The 16,989-nt window shown below is 45.6% G+C and overlaps 1 protein-coding gene across 5 annotated transcripts in view; it reads left to right on the top strand.

The window, feature by feature from the left end:
- Nucleotides 1-16,989, top strand: part of PITPNM2 (phosphatidylinositol transfer protein membrane associated 2) — a 125,191-nt gene that overhangs the window by 88,831 nt on the left and 19,371 nt on the right. For 3 of the 5 annotated variants that reach the window (XM_021532739.2, XM_077787259.1, XM_021532742.3), the window contains 10 exons: nt 566-661; nt 3,778-3,882; nt 4,734-4,804; nt 7,455-7,699; nt 8,159-8,348; nt 9,350-9,469; nt 9,786-9,997; nt 14,016-14,191; nt 14,558-14,728; nt 16,663-16,812. In XM_021532739.2, the coding sequence (XP_021388414.1) occupies nt 566-661; nt 3,778-3,882; nt 4,734-4,804; nt 7,455-7,699; nt 8,159-8,348; nt 9,350-9,469; nt 9,786-9,997; nt 14,016-14,191; nt 14,558-14,728; nt 16,663-16,812 (1,536 nt within the window). The remainder of the gene's footprint in view (nt 1-565; nt 662-3,777; nt 3,883-4,733; nt 4,805-7,454; nt 7,700-8,158; nt 8,349-9,349; nt 9,470-9,785; nt 9,998-14,015; nt 14,192-14,557; nt 14,729-16,662; nt 16,813-16,989) is intronic. The other 2 variants (XM_021532744.3, XM_021532743.3) reach the window with 1 other exon arrangement.

The following is a 16,989-nucleotide window of genomic DNA, read 5'->3' as shown; positions in this document are numbered from 1 at the left end:
CCACTGCTTCAACAGCTTCCTTTGAAGTAGTTGGATAGCATGTTGTTTAAATCATTCAAGTTTAAAGTTTAAACAGATCTCTAATCCAATTTGTGTGGAAGCAATTTCCTTCCAGAAAACAGATTATTTCTCTCCAGGCTGCTCTGCTGAGCTACCCACCCGAAAGTTAGCAAAGCAGAGGCATGGCTTGTGTGCTGATGAGAGGCACGGAGAGAGCTTCCAATCAGCCTGCTTCCTTCCTAATTGCAAACTTTAAAACCCAGCTGATTTTGCACGTCCTACTAACAATTATAAATAGCTGCCATTCAAAATAGCAGAAGAGTGATCCAAGCAGCTTTGCTTTAATGTAGCATCTTGCTGGCAGGTTCTACCAACAGTAAACAAACAGGATCTGTAAAGCAGTACACTGACATCACACCAGCATCATCGGGGTTTTGTGTTTTTTAATATTGCAGCAGTGAATTTTCTTGGAGAACACATGATTCTTCCTCCAGCAAAGATCATGTTGGGAACTCTCTGTCTTGTCGATGTAGCGTTTCGCATAAAGCTTTTTTGTTTTTTCCAGCAAGTCCCTCACGCCATAGTATCTCTGAGTGGAGGATGCAGAGCATTGCCAGGGATTCGGATGACAGCTCAGATGATGAATTCTTTGATGCACATGGTACGTGGAGCCTAAATCACCATCGTTTCTTCCCTGAAATGGTGGGGTAAGAGAACGGAAAGCATGAAGGGCGGGGGGTGAGCAGGGAAGGAAGAGAGACTTTTTTGCTTTGAAGTCTTTTCTTTCTGACCGTGACGTACGGCTTCTTCCAGCATCACCCAGCAGACTCTTACATTAATGCAGCACCATTTCAGGTGCAGGTTGAGCTGTTTGAGGGGATCTTGAACAGTCTTAGCCCTAGGGGCTGTATTGTATTTGGTGCAAATGAGTGTGCATGAAATCCAGCAATACTAACTGGGGCTGTGGGTGTGTCCTGATGATTCACTGTGAGTTATTATTTTTCTAATTTGTTTTTTAATCAGTAAGAGGTTATGATTAATTGTCCTGTCTGGGCCTGAAGAGACCCAGATTTGCCTTTATTAACTCCTCATTCTCTCCAAGAAATACAACGGCGAATGCAGCAAGGTACTTCAGGTGCCAAAATTAATCAGTGTTGATTCCAGAGTTCTCAAATTAACTTTGATTATCTGCATTAAGAGAACGCTGTTATATTTTTTTCCTCTGTGCAAGTGTGTGTGAAGAAGCTTTGTTCCACTGCACTCATTTTATATATTGTGCTTAATGCAAATTTAAGCCTGAAGGGCTCCATCTCTATTGACAACAGATGGACTCTCCTCCTGGCTGGTCTGATGGAAGTGAGAGGTGCAATATTTGCTGATAAAGTTGGGAAATGCAGTTGTTAAAAGATGACACCCCAGTTTCGCAAAGCAGAATTTCGCTGGTGCTCAGCTGAAGTTCAACCTCCAAAAATGGATTGTGTTGTGTTCCAGAAGAGTTCTGCCATGAGTGTTTAGGCATGAATCTCAAAGTGTGGGGTAGAAAGGGGTGTGTTGTTGTGGTGAGCTGCACAGCAGCAGCTGAAATGTCTGGGATGTGTAAATTGGGATAAAAGTGTGTCTCCTGCCAGGAAGGGGAAGGGCCAACTTAGTTTAAGTGTCGCTATTTATTAACTTATGTAGCATTTACAACAAGTATGTGAGGGATTTATTGGAGCAATATAAGGGAAGAGGAGTGAGTCATCCAAACAGCACCGTCGCTATCCACTCGCTTTTTGCCTTTTTAATTACTCAGTAATAAAACTGAAATGGAGACAGCTCTGCCTGGGATCCAGAGCCCAGGGAATCCCTGGCATGCTCCTAACAGGCCTGGGAAGGGGAATTAACAAAAAATGAGCCTTGTGCACCTCTGTTGCAATACTCGTAGGAGGTTGCTAAGAGTAAAAGCAGCTGCTCTCCTGCGAGTCTCTGTGTATGCACAGTTTGTCCTCTGCAGTCGGCACGGTTGGGTTGAAAAGTCTGCTTAAATCTGGTGGGATTTTGGCTCATGAGTCAAAGCCTTGGGGTGCGTGTGCAGGACCAGAGCCCCATCCCCAGGAGGGACCTCTCGGTGCCCCTTGGCCTGCAGAGACTCAGGTCTGGGAGCAGGGATGAGGCTCTGCTCGCAGCTCACGCTGCCCCACTCGGTGCCATGGGAACTGGCAGGGCTCCGGATGAGTCAACAGCCAGCAGAGCTCCTCAGAAGTGCTTCCCATCCACACACTCCATCTCCTCACAGTGCAGTGGGCGTAACCTGAGCCCAAGAAGATTCCTTGTCTCCAGCTTCCCACTCACCCTCTTTCACTGGAAAAGATAGTGACAAATACAGTAATATCGAGTATCTATCCTGTAATAAATGCTAATAATGGGAGTAATATCCCATTCAGGGATCACTTGAGCAGCAGTAAGGGCTGTAATTAGACCTCTCAAGGAATTAAGTTTAATATTTAGATTAAGTTGCTGGAGGAGCTTAGAGTGCAGTCGTCCTCTTAATTCTCTGCCAGCACGTGTGTTACAGGCCTGTGCTTTCCACTTGCTCTGGACAGGCAGCTCCAGACTCCTGTGTGCAGGGAAATTGGGATTTACTCAAATTCTTTCCATGGCTGAAAAAGGAAATGGCATGCTGGTACAAAAATTTCCAGGTTGCTCTCTTTTTATGGTCAAAGTTGAAATAGAAACTCCTAAAAATAATCAGACTTTGCTTGCATCTTCACCTAGTGCCCTTCATACATTTTTTTCTTAAGCTATTGCTCAGATTTGCTGAAAAGATTCATATATTTCATAACCTTTTTTGTTCCCCATTGCAGGATTCTTCAGCTAATTATTTTCTTAGTAACTGTACAGCAATAAGAAAGGGAAATCCTAGTCTGGGACTCTGAAGATTACAGCTTTTAGATCTTCCAAGATATCTGTAATTACTGCTGTTATTACATTATAACTCTTTATTAAATTTACAAGCCCAAAATTTTCAGGAAAGACATACTAAGCACAGAGGTATAAATAAATTAGAAAGCACTTAACCATTGTAGCAGCAAAAGATGCATCTTGAATGGAAAAAAAAAAAGACAGCGAGAGAGAGAAAGGAGAGGTCCCCTTTGTATGTCTCTTCCTTTTAATTACACTTTTAAGAACATAATATTTTTGGGACCCTTATTCTTTGTTGATTACAGTTGAACTGAGCCAGGGGATTTGGAAGATACTGAGACAGACACACATGGATCTGCCTTTTCCTGCCTATCTCCTGAGGAAATCAGCCTGTGGAGTTCACGTTCCCTTTATTGCTCCTGCTTTTTTAGGTGCTTGGTCCTATGAGCAGCAGTGATCCTTGTCCCTTCTTCCCCCAGAGAAATCCCACAGCTCTCAAACAGGGCTGGGAGGATCCCAGTGGGAATTCTTGCTTTATCCTCCCCTGTGCTGGAGCATTCTGACTGCTTTGGCACAATCAGAGAGCATGGCAAAGCAAAGGCCCAACGTGGTACCATTAAAAATCCAGATTACTTCTTTCCATGTTTCAGGAGTTTTGTTTAAGTCATGCAACTAAAACATTTTGTTTACTTTTCAAAAGGTACTTTGGTTTCTATATAACAAAAACTGATAAAGTATATGGTTTATTTTGACTTAAGCTATCCAAATGTGTATAGATTGAACAGAGTTGTGGGGTTTATTTAGAATTCTGGGTTTTGCTCTTTTCTGTATACATGTTTTTCTGTTTGTGACTCTCAAAAAATCTGTTTTTTAAAGAGGACTTGTCTGACAACGAGGAAATGTTCCCGAAAGAAATAACCAAATGGAGTTCCAACGATCTGATGGATAAAATTGAAACCCCCGAATGCGATGATGTCCAGGGTAATTCTTTTCCAAGTACAAACTGCATGTGCTATTTTACAGTATTTCCAGGCAATTGTCACAGCCTCATTGTGAACAAGGTAAAACTTGTTATCCTCATCTCACAAAGGGAGAAGCCAAAGACAGAGCATTAAAATGACTGCCCAGCGCTGCTGGAAAACATTTGCTCAGTGGGAGCTGGGATAGCTTTTGATTCTCTTTTATTTTCCACATTGGTTTGGCTCCTTTGTGTGCCAGCCAGGGTTCTCTCATATAATGATGAAATATCCCAGCTCTGTCTCAAATGACTTGAATTTCTCCTGGCTCTTCTTTCCTTTTGCTCCATCCTTTGTTGCTGACTGTATCTGCCTTGGTTTTATTTTCTGCTCATCATTATGAAATGGTGAAAGGAAGCTGTAGCTCCTCAGCCAGAGCGATTCACGGTGGAAGGTGACACTCAGGCTTTTTCTACAAAGTCAGTCTGTGTAGGCACAGATGTAGGAATACATCAGATCTCTACTCCCCAGCGTAGTTCAAGCAATTCCTTTTATTTTCCCACAAACCAATCATTTCTGACAGTCGTGCAGGGATTTCCCATTGTTGCCATCCTTAATAAAGCAGCAGTACCAGATCTCTGTAATGAGAGAAGAGCTCACTAATGTCCTCAGCTCTCGCCCAGGTTATGTTGGAAAATAAATGACCCAGCATTGCCCAGGCTTCTCAGGTGGAAGGAGGCAGGAAGGAGGGAGAGGATGATTTGATGAAATAATGAAGGAGATGTGAGGCATTGGAACAAGCAGCATCTTTATGGAAGAATGTCTTTGCCAAAGAGCATCTGGCAGTGCTGACATTTTACACCTCTGTGCTTCCAGGTGACTTGTACCAGGAGACATCAGCAGAGTACCACGTTGGCTCCAGCGTGGAGAGGCTCAGCATCATCGAGGTGAGTGCTCTGGCTTCTTGTAAAGAGATCCTTTGCTGCTGGAATGTCTCTGTGTGGGATAAATGGGTCCCTTTGTTGGGAGCAGTGTCTTGTCTCCATGTGTTGCTGAACCCCAGTAACACCCGTGTCCTTCTGTAATTCCAATTTAAGGGATTTTTCACCCATCTTTGGAACATCATATAGAAAATGCTGTGTAGTTTGCAGGCAGCATCAGGTATCTAGCTGGAAAAAAATGGCAATACTGTGGGGATCAGAGCAGCTCAAGGGTAGAGCTATCCTGCAATGCCAGATGAGCAAGTGTGGATGTGGGAGCGGGAGAACAAATTCCTGCAGCACCAAGGTGCAAAGGACAGCACTCAGCTGTAGCCCACAGCATGGAGCTGCTCAGAGTCGTGTTTGGAATCCAGTTACAGCACAGCCTGTGGCAGTACTCTGGGCAAAATAATAAATAAATAACAGCACACTGAGCCAGCCCAGCTTTCTGCAGTTCAGAGTCCTGGTCAGACACCCCAGGCTGGCTGTTCTCATCCTGCCCTTCAGCAGCTGCCTGTCTGTGCTGCAGAGGTGGTGCAGCTGCTTTGCAGAGTGCCTGCATTGTGTCTGAGTGGTCCTTCAAAGATCATGAGTTGTGGAATTACTGTCTGTGCCAGGCTCTAAGTTCGTGGTGGTTTGGCTTTTCCATAATAGACAGAGAGCTCAAGGGCTGTGAGGAGAGTGGGTGGCTGGGAGAGGAACAGCTCTGGCCACCTCAAAATAAGCAAGTCAAAGCCCTAAGATTTCTCTTGGAGCTCAAAATGGTGTGGGAAACTCATCTTCCTCAGAGGGCTGTGCAAACTCAACCCCCTCCTGTTTCTGCCTTCATTTTAGAAAAAGAACAGACTTCAAAGCAGGATGAAAAAGACGGTTATTTGTAGTTGTTCACAAGCTGTCTGCTAAAACAGTATGAAATTCCTGTGCCTCCAATTGCAATGATTTTCAGGTTAAAAGCTTCCCTCACTTGAAGGTGGTTCGGGATTTAGGTGTTTTAAGAGGCTCCATATCTTACAAGGAAGTTCTAAATAGTTACCTCCACCCTTAAACTGATCAGCAGTTCCCCACTTCCTTCAGAGCAGAGGGTAATGAACTGAAAGGTGCCTCCAAATCACTGCTGATAAACTTCTGCATGACCTGAGCTTGGTGACTCATGTTGTTCTCCAAATGAACACTTAAAATCCTTGTCTGGAAGCAGAAGAGGTGCTGAGACGCTTTGAGGGCTCCTCCTGTGCCTCCACCCAGGGAAAAGTTCACTGTGCAGGTGCTAAAATTGGAGTCAGAGAAGGTTTGAAGAGCAGGCATGAACACAGTGGAATGGTGCTAAATAATTCAAGGCCATTCTTACGCAGGAGGTCTGGAAAAATCATTATTACAGACTTGGATGAGAGTTTTAATACTTCTGGTGGGCTGTGTAATAAGACAAGCTTTAACATTATCTGGCAAAAACGTGATGTATTTGTTAGGCTGCCAATGTGTGCCTGGGCATGCTTTCCTCCCACCAGCAGGTCTGCCAAGGACTCAGTCACTGCTCGAAGGATAACAGGTGACTGAAGATGCTAGAATTAGAAGAATTTGCCAAATGGAAAACACTGCTGCCCTCCATCCCTTCCTTCCCCCCTCTCAGTGGCAGCAGCTCAGGATGTTCTCAGGTGTTGTCTCTGCTAGCACAGGGGTCAGGTACAGAAGGATTTGCACAGATCTCGCAGGTGTGGGATGGAGGATTTGAGTCGCTGTGGGAGCTGTAAACACTGAAAGCCCTGGTAGCAAATAGATATTAAAAATAGTTACTGCTCTGTAGTGTTACAGTACGTGCACATAGAGGCTCTTGTACCTGCCTGGGGCATCAGGATTGGGCTTACAACCCTTATGGCAGGGCATTAATGATAAGGATACAATGCACTCCTTCCCCTAAATTACAGCCTGTCTCTTTAGGCAAGGAATTGGTTCAACACAATAAACAAATCACCTGGACAGCCAAATTGAAATCCCTTACTGTGTTCATGCAGCAGTCTCCCAGCCACATGCTGGCCATCCTTGTGTTATGGGTCACGAACTTTTTTCTTTTCAGTTCCTCTTTTGCAACAGTTTAAGCAATTCTGAAGTCTTATTTATAACTTCTGTGTTAGGCAAACATGCGATGACTGATCTTCCCACAAGCTCTCAGTAACTTGCCACTTGCTGACCTGTTTGATCTCATTTCTTAATTTTGCTGAATGTGTTTCACTGCCAACTGCTTCAGCTGAGCTCAGCACCCCACAAAAAACAACACCCATCTCTTATTTCTGTATTTTTCCACCCTAATATACACAAGGATGTCTTCCCTGCTGCCATGTTTTACCTGGATACAATTTTATGCAGTTTTGGTTTTTTTGGGTGGTTTTTTTTTTTTAACTTTCAGCATTCCTTCTGTTTCTGACAAGTTACACTGAGGCTGTGCGTGCATTTGTGCATGCACAAGTGTAGGATAAGAGACCTGGAAGGAGTACTCAGGTTTTTAGCATTGTATTGTGGTGTATCTAATGGCCTTTGCCATAAATTAATTTGCCATAAATTAAGCACAAGTCCCACCCCTTTGAAAAATGAGTGTTTCTGTGTGCTCTCTTCCATCCCCACCTAGGATGAATCTGTGCAGCCATTAATGCAGCCAAGTAAAATCCATGTCCTCCTCTTGGTCCTCCATGGAGGGAACATCCTGGACTCAGGAAGTGGTGACCAGAGCTCCAAGCAAGGGGATGTCAACACCATCACGACCGTGTTTGACACGGTGATGAGGGTGCATTACCCAGCTGCTCTGGGACACATTGCCATCAGACTTGTCCCTTGCCCAGCCATCTGCTCCGAAGCATTTTCCCTGGTGTCCAGGTAAGTTGATGCTGTTTTATCATGGAGTGGTGGTTTTTTGGGGGGTTTGTTTTGTTTTATTTGTTTCCCTGAGATGTTCTGCATGTAGCACTGGGAGCTCTGACTGTGCTTTGAGAATATATTTATTAATGTACCAGCCAGGCATTCAATCCCGATTTCATACTTAGCTGCAGTGAATACAGTAATTGTGCAGCACAAGTTCTGAGATTGATTTATTCTAATTAATCCAATAAATACTAAGGATTTAATTCCTTGTCTGGAGGTTGTTCTGTCAGTGTAAGTATGTTGTCCTTGAAGATTTATGTTTGATGGGAGGGAAAGATTTATTGCACTCTCACCCACTCACAGAGGAATAAATGGCCTTTCTGTCTTGAGGCTTTTTTTTATGAACCACAACACTTGACTGTACTGCCTGCAAGTTGTTTTCCCCATATTCTCAGTGTCTCTTGCCTTCTGCAGCCTCAGCCCATACAGTTATGACGAGGGCTGCCTGTCCAACAGCCAGGATCACATTCCCCTCGCTGCGCTCCCCCTGCTCGCCACGTCCTCCCCACAGTACCAAGAAGCTGTGGCCACTGTCATTGTCAGAGCCAACCAGGCCTACAGTGAGTTCATCAAATCCCAGGAGGGCACCTCCTTCAATGGCCAGGTGAGCCAGAGGCTGCTCAGGCCACAGCTAGAGGAAGAGCACGTGAAGCAATTTCTTTCTGAAACTCTCTTTGCCATAAATCTCTCAGGAGGGATGAAAATATGGCAGTGCTAGGCTGCAATAAGGAAGTGTTGTGCTTTCCATTTCTTTTTTTCTGAGAGGGAAAGATTATTGCTTGTATGCTGTCCTGAACCTTTGGGATTCGAAGGAAAGCTTGAGTTTGTGTTCAGAAAAAGCTATGAAGTTAGTCAGGTTTCAGTGTGACACACCTTGCTAGAGCAGGAATTTTGCCTTTGTTACTAAACATGGTCTTGTCCCTATTGCAAACCAAGGCTGTTTAAGCATTCCTGGCTTTAAAGGACCTTCAGCAGCTTGTGCTGAAGCTGTTGCACCCATGGGTTTATGTTTTGAGGCTGTGCAGCTGCTGCACCCCATAAAGAGCACAACTGAGCCTCACACCCCTGAGCAGTGTGACTCCCCAGCCCCACAAGGGCAGAGAAATGAGAGGAGCTGTCACACTGCACTGCTGAAATGTGGTTTATTCACCTTGAGCTTCTTCCCAGCCAGCCCTCTCCTTCCCAGGATCTTGGTGCTTTGCTCTGCCTGTCTGCTCATACCCTTGGAGGCAGAACACTGTTATCCCTTTGGGATAGAAATGGGCAGAAGCTTCCCTGAGGTAGCACAGGCAGCAGGCCAGGGGGATCCAGCTTGGTTTCTGCAGTTAGCACCAGGATCAGGGCTCTGCCTTGCTGTCCTGTTGCTCCAGCTGGCTGGTGGGGACAGCCAGGACAGCTGAGCTGTGTGAGAGGATGAGAGTCTGCAGGCAGGGATGGATTTCACTGGCTGAGCAGTTTTACTGATGAAGGCACTGGGCATCCATCACTGTAATCCAGCACTCTGTCCAGCTGTTAGTTCTGAACTGAAGTCAAGGGGCATTTTTTTTTTTAAATTTCCTTTTTATTCCTCCTCCCTGTCCTCCCCTGCTTCTGTTCCCTTCTCAGGTGTGCTTGGTAGGGGACTGTGTTGGAGGGATCCTGGGATTTGATGCCTTATGCTACAGCAACCAGACCGTGTCCGAGAGCCAGAACAGCAGTCGGCGAGGGAGCGTCGTGAGTGTCCAGGTAATGCTGGCTCCCAGTTCCTGCCCAGACCCTGGTTTGAGTGAGGATCTCCTCAAGCAGCAAAGACTCTGTTCCTTATCAGTGGCAGACATGTCTCAAGGTGCACATGAGCGTCAGTTTGGGTGTGTTTGCTCTAAACAGGGATGTTTCACCCTCTGGTGTGAAGCATCACCCACACTTTAGAGAGTGACTGGGCCTGAGATCCTGTACTGGCCTCAACTGGATCTTGGGTAAATGGGGAAAGGAGGATAGGAGGGAGGTGTTACAATGTGGGTGTATTATTAATTCAGCTAAACCCATACATTTCAAATCCCAGGATACCGACCTTCTGTCTCCTGGGATAACGGTGAACAACAGCCACTGTTCCAGTGGCTCTAATCTGGAAGCCAGCAGACACCTCAGCAGGAGCAACATTGATATTCCTCGTAGCAATGGAGAAGATCCAAAGAAGCAGCTGCCACGAAAAAGGAGTGATTCATCCACCTATGAGCTGGACACAATAAAGCAGCATCAAGCCTTTCTTTCAAGGTAAGATTTAAGATTTGGAAAGAACAGATCCAGCAGTGTCCTGGAGCTGAGGGTGGGGTATCTGTGGAACCCGAGTGTTGCTTTGTCATCCTGTGATAAGCAAGGTGTAGGAAAACAATTTAGATTAGAGGGTTATCGATTTCAGTGTGTTGTATATGCAAAAAAAAAAAAAAATTACAGCTTTCTTGCTGAGTGGCACTGAGAGAATCCAGCTTCTCTACTGCATCAGTGGTGCAATGGCAAGAAGCCCTTTGAGCTGTTGTGTGACAGCCAAGGCAGTCAGGGAGCTGCTGCTCTGCTGTGCTCCAAGTGTGGGATGGAGGTCAGAAGCAAATGGAGAAATCGTGTAAGGGAACTCAGCAAAGCAGAACTGGGAACCCAGCTTTGTATTAATCTTAAAGCATCTCTGAAACCTGATTTTGAGTTATTCTGTCCCCTGCCAGGGCTGCTTCATTGCACCAAGGACATATTTCAAATTTGCTTGTCACTGTTGAAGCCCCCAGTTTCACATTTTTAAGCTTTTTCAAATGGACAGTCAGAAGTGTGTTTGTTCACATAACCCATGGAATTTTCACAGCGGTCTGCCCATGGCCACTGGTCATTCGGGGATTATTTCTATAAATCCAGAGGATTTTTCTGACTGAATCTTCTTCAGCCTCTGGAAGTGGACAGCCCAGAGCTTTTTCTCCTGCAGACCTGGAGGAACTGCAGTAAATATGCTCTTAATCCCTCTTCTCTCATGTCCCAGGAACTGGGAAGCAGTGTCCCCCACAGTAAATCCCATTATCTGCATTGCAGCTGCAGCCAAGGCTGTTCCTTTTGCCTTGTGCTGAGCTGAAGACTTCCCCTGCATTCCTCCCCCTCCATCACTACTTGGAGTCATTGTTTTAGCACAGGGATTTGTGTTGTTCTGCCATGTCAGGGCCCTTTGGTAAATGATTTATGGGGAGAGAAGGTATCGAAGTGAATGTTGTTGGTGCACAGAGATAGGATATTCAGAAAGACAGCTGCATTTACAAAATCCACAGTGAGGTTCTTGGCTATTTCCAGCAGGTTAATAAAAGGAAATCAGGCTCTTGTTCTTGCCTCCTCAAAACAGTCTCCTGTATTACAGGGAAAATATGAGTTGTGCAAAAATGTGCTGATTTTCTTCTTGTTACTGACCTCAGGGGCACAGACTCAGTTAAGGAAATCAGGCTGGAATCTTCATGCATTTTTACACCTATTTTAGAGTAAGTGCTGGGCCTGATATGGATAATGGATTGCTCATTTTGGTGTTCCAAATAGCTTTCTGCTGCTCCTTCCTGTTCCAGCTCTGAAGGGCTCTGCCTGCACCCAACATGCAGCACTTGTGAGTCCCTGGCAAGAGCTGTTTGGATTCAGTGGGGTGACAGATTGGTGCATTTTTACTTCTTAAGAGTTTTATGTGTTTCTAAGCCTCCCTTTACACCTTGGGCTAAAAATTAGTCTCTTCCCAGAACTCAAGACCAGGTTTCCCTCAGGGAAAGGGGCCAGGTTGAAGCTGCAGTAGGAATTCTCTCTGCATGTCTCTCACTCAGCTCTGTGGTGCAGGGGAGGCTGGGGAGCAGGGATTCACCTCCTCCCTGGTACAGGAGAGGCTGGAAAACAGGGATTCACTCATTCCTGATGCAGGAGAGGCTGGGGAGCAGGGATTCACTCATGCCTGGTGCAGAAGAGGCTGGGGAGCAGGGATTCACTCATCCCCTCCTGCAGGTCAGCTGGATGTCACTCCCACGCCCATCCCTGGACGTTGTTCTCCCAGCCAGCACCAGCAGAATGCCCATTGGCCTCTGCCATCAAGGAATGATTTTTCCCATGCAAAAACCAAGCCCTTGTGTGACGTGGCTTTGAGCAGAAGGTTGGCAGAACAGAGCCAAGTTTTCCTCCAGGGCTCGGCAGACGGGTAGCCTGGCACACAGGGACCTTGCTGTCCGTGCCCACTGCAGATTTCTGCCTGTGCCAAAGACTCATTTTTATTCATGTATCAGACCTGCCCACTTCTCTGGGATAATGCCCAGCAAGCCAGAGCAGCATCTGGAGATTACAATCACACATTTATTTTTAAATTCAGTCCTTCTGCAAAACTACATTATTTCTGGCTGTGCCGTACTTGTATTATTGTAAATGAGTTGATTTGCTTCTGAAATCCATAAGCTCCTGTTTAATTAATGCACTCAGTACATCTGCTGCTCTTTAAAGGGAGAACAGGGCACTGCAGGTTGCTTGGAGCATGACTGATCCAGAGTTCCCCTTGGCTCTCATTTCTTTTGATTGCTGAAAAGACGATACCAAGTTCCCAGCAGAAGGAGTGAAGATGCCCAAAATGCTCCGTGCTGTGCCTGCTGCTCTGCTTCTTCCTTTCCCCACCGAGAGATGCTGAGGGAAGCTGTGGGGAATACACCAAACACCCCCTGCACCCATCCTGCCATGGGGATAGCTTTTCCTCTGGAGCCTTTGTTGGAATCCCGTCGCTGTCACTCTGCCTTCAGCGAAACCGAGCGTCTTCCAAATGCCTTTGCATTCCCCACACGCAGCAAACTCGCTGCCTTGCATCTTGTTAGCTGAGGCAATCGTGGCTCCACCAAAGGTGGCTTGTTCTCAGAGCTGTTTCAGGGCTCTGCAGCTCTGATCCCAGGCAGCCTCGTCTGCATCACAGAAACAGGAGCAGGCTCCTTTGAGCTGTCACTGCTGTAACCTCCCGTTGTTCCTCCCGTTTTTGACACCACTGTTTTGACTCCCTGTGATGGGTGTGTGTCTGGCATAAGTAACTTATCATTCCCTGGCTGGGAGCTGGGAGAGCAGAGCCGTGCACGCAGCTCCAGAGGGAACACGGCGGCGCAGCAGGAGCAGGCGGAGGCTCAGCATCCTCTGGGAATGGTGTTCAACACAGGAGCTGTCTCTGGGATTATTCCTTATTTGCCACGGCAGGAAAGCAAAGTCTGCCTGAAACCTGGTTTTCCTCCCCAAAAATGTGAGCATTTGCAGCTGCTCCCAGGCTGTGGCAGTGTCTGAGGGGTCTGTGAGCAACTCCTCCGTGCTGAGGATGGTGGGAACAGCTCTGTTTTGGGACCACAGCAGTGCTGGGCTGTCACTGTCCTCAGAAGCAGCCTTGATGAGCCAGAGCTGTTGCACATGAGGGTGTGACAAATACTGGTCACCACCTGGGGTTTTGTTTTGGGGCCACAGAGCTGTCAGGAGATTGTTGGATCTGCACCATTCCCAACTCCAGGCCAGTAAACCCTTTATCCAACCCATCTCTTACGGTATCCATGTCTCCTACATGTTTTATAGAACCTGTTCTGATGCTTTTTTAAGTGTTTGCAAACACCCTCTTAAGGCACTGCTGGTACTGCCTTCAACTCTCTGCTTCTAATTATAATAACCCATACAGCTGCCACTGGAATCTGCACAACCTGGAGAGCAAAGGAATATGCAGCTTTATGCTTTTGGCTGGGAACAGAAGCATCTCAGAAAGCCTTTTGTGAACCAGGTTATCAGTGTTACACATCTGTCACTTAATTCTCCCAGATTTAGACTGCAAAGAAGCAACTCTCCCTAACATGGGGGTGGATTCCCAGGATTTTCACCTAAGCAGCCCTGCTGCTTTTTCCTCAGTGTCCAAGGAAAATGAGAATTTAAATCTCTGTGTTAAACCTGTGCATTGCCCAGCCTGCACAACACAGAGGCGGAATTTTGCAAACAGATTTGACACCTGAGAGAGGAAGGAAAATCTGGACATGTTCTATATAGTAGCAGCAACCACGATTTTGCCTCCTTAAAAAACATTTTGAGGAGATGGTGTGCAAATGAACTCACCTGAAGCTTGGATTTGTACATTTAAATTATGCCAGTGCAGTGGGGTCACTGTGGGTTGATTAGCACAGTTCCTTCACTGAAGAGATAGAAATTATATCCACTGTCAATCACTAATCCAGGCTTTAATTATGAAAACACAGTAAGAATATAATTGAGATTTTATTTTCTATTCTTGTCCCAGTTTACATTCTAGTGTCCTGAGAAACGACCCCACATCCAGGCGATCCAGCAGCTCCACCATGCTGGACGGAGGAAATATTGGGAAGTTTGACTTTGAGATCTCCGACTTCTTCCTCTTTGGTTCTCCCTTGGGTCTGGTGCTTGCACTGAGGAAAACTGTAATTCCAGCTCTTGACAGTAAGTCCTGGTGCAAAGTGCTCCCTTGGTGGGTGGTGTAAGCACCTCCTGCTGCACTTGCAGGAGTCTGGTTAAAGCCAAACATTTCTCTATCACATTTATTGCACCGTAAAGAAGCAGATCTCCCTGTGCTCTATGCACCACCGATTATACCACTTCCAAACATGAAAAGTGCTGGGCAATTCTTGAGTCTGTAAACATGGTAATAAATTGTTTCAGTTGACTAAACTAGGAGATGAGAGAGATGATAAATCTTTTGCAATTTCGTAACCTGACACTTGTCCTTTTTAGAGACAAATATCTACAATATTCTAACAAGCGATATTTTGATACTTGAGGGATTTTTTTTTTCTTTTGTCTTTTTAGTCTATCAGCTCAGACCAGCTTGTCAGCAGGTCTATAACCTGTTCCACCCTGCAGACCCATCTGCTTCACGTCTCGAGCCTCTTTTGGAGAGGAAGTTTTACCTTTTGCCCCCCTTCAATATTCCCCGGTACCAGAGGTTCCCGCTGGGCGATGGCAACTCTGCTGTTTTGGGTGAGTCCCTCTGGAGCCACGTTAGCTCTTAAAGGCTTCCAGCCACAGTTATCAACACAGGTGGCAATGGTGAGAAGGAGAACTGGCCCTGTAGCATTAGCTTGTTCCTGATTTATCAGAAAAGGAATTTTCTTCCAGTGAAATCAGTGCCTTGTGTTCTATGTGCCCTCTGTTTGGCACACAAGGGCCTCCAGCTGCTGAGGGCCATGAGGTGGTGACCTCTCTGTAAAGGCTTCTGTTTTACACCCAGCCTGGTGCTTGTGATTGAGAGTGAATGAAACACAACTGAGTTGGCAGAATTTAGGACTTGGAGGGCCAGAGAAGACTGGAGGGAGCAGAGCCTACAGCGAGATGATGAGATGATTTACTTGTTTGCATCCCATTTGTTTGATATTTGAATCATGCAGGACTAAATGAAGAAGACAGTGTAACTAGAGCTGATAATTCTGGTGACCCTCTGCATCATTTTAAAGTTGAAAATCCAAAGAAGTGGCCTTCTATATGTATCAGTGTCTTCAAGTATTGTAATTGCTCAGTCTAGAGGCCTGATTTGTTAGATGGGCACAAACTAAACCCATGTTTAATGAAGTGAATAAAATGCTTTCTGCAGGCCCCACTCACTTGTCAAATTTAGCCAAGATCTTGCTGCAACACTTTTTAAAAATGGATCCACCCACAACTGCATTTGTACCCAGGCCAGTTACAACAGCTCAGGGAATCTATAGCAACTTGAAGAGCAATTTGCTTTTTGGGTGTATTCTAGGTATCAGCTGCAAGGGGCTTTTTACAAAAAAAAAAAAAAAAGCAGCTAAGCCTCTTACCTTCTTTCTCTTAAATACATCCCAGAGCCTCTGTTGTCACTGAAGTCAGAGGTAGAGGCCTCATTGACACTAAACCTCTGTTCTGGTTATCACTGTGGACAGCAGCAGGAATATTAGAGCCCCCCTGGACCTCTGAGTTGGCTGTGTTTGGAGAGACACTTGCTATGCAGTGAACTTGAACAGCAATTAGCTCTCCTATGAGAAGAGCAGAGTGATTGCAAAAATTGCAAAACCTCTAGGTCTGAGCCTTGTTATTTTAAGAGATACTGCTCTGCCTGGATGAATAAAACTGACAAAAACCAGCTTTAAATTCTCCTTTTCCTGTAAGACAAAGCCTCTTCATTTGCTTATCAGAAAGTAACAGGCTATTCCTTTCCATTAGGAGTCCACATTGTGATGGGCACATTACCCAGAAGGACTAACCATGATTCACCAAGCTGCTCCTAAAGTTAGTGTTCACTGGAGGGCACTCCAGAAAAGTTAATTGCTGCTATAATTAAGCTGTATGTTTTGCTGATCACGTAAAATTCAGGTGCTCAGTTATAACCGGTTCTGTACAAAACCTTGTGTAACACTGCTTGTGCACATCTCTTCATGCAGGTAGCTTTTTTGGGAGTCCACCATTCAAAAAGCCTCTCAGGCTGGCTTTTCCCCCCATTTTCCCATCTGTACTAAATGCTGGTCCCTGTTTCATTTCAATGAACTTGCAGAGCAAAATCAAACTCACATCCCTGCTTACTCCTGTGCTTTGCACTGTGTAGGCTGTGAGTCTGATTCTTCCCTTACAGCATATTTTTTCCACTCACAGTAAAAAAGATTTCTCTGGATCTGCTGTGTATTTATGGATTTGGCTCAGAAGGGGGTGAAGATGCCTTCCTTTTGTTGTTGAAATGCCATCATTGTGTTCTCCTCTGCTCCCAGTTAATCTCTGATGTTGGTCTGTTTGGAAATCACCCGTTTTGTTTCTTTTACTCTATTTGAAGGTTGTCTGTTCATTGAAGACTCATAATTAAGTGCTGGGGTGTAACTGTTTGTATGTTTAACACTTTGTGGCCGCATGTCTGTTGTTCTTTGTCCTTCTGTTATGTTTTTTTTTTCCCCATCTGCTTCTAGTTGAGACAATCCAGAACAATCCCATCCTCCTGATGGAAAGTAGCCCTCTGGGTGCTCTCCAGCACCAGGACAGCTTCATGGAAACAAGTATCCCCGTTCCCGTACTGAATTGGCAAGATGTTTCCAATAAAAGTGCTGGTTGTGCTGAGTGTGTGTAATCTACACTTTTGTATTGTCTGTGGTGTTGGGTTCTTGGGGTCCTTTTTTGGAGATCACACTGTTGCCTCCTGGAGTTGAAATCTCTGTGCTGTGCCACACAAAATCACCACTGGGGATCACACTGGGAGAGCTGCTGTGGGAAAAGTGCTTGGGGTTATCAACTCTGTC

This window comes from Lonchura striata, chromosome 18 (assembly GCF_046129695.1).
Source record: "Lonchura striata isolate bLonStr1 chromosome 18, bLonStr1.mat, whole genome shotgun sequence".
Classification (NCBI taxonomy): domain Eukaryota; kingdom Metazoa; phylum Chordata; class Aves; order Passeriformes; family Estrildidae; genus Lonchura; species Lonchura striata.
The sequence above is the reverse complement of the archived record's forward strand: the minus strand, read 5'-3'. Positions and strand labels throughout refer to the sequence as shown.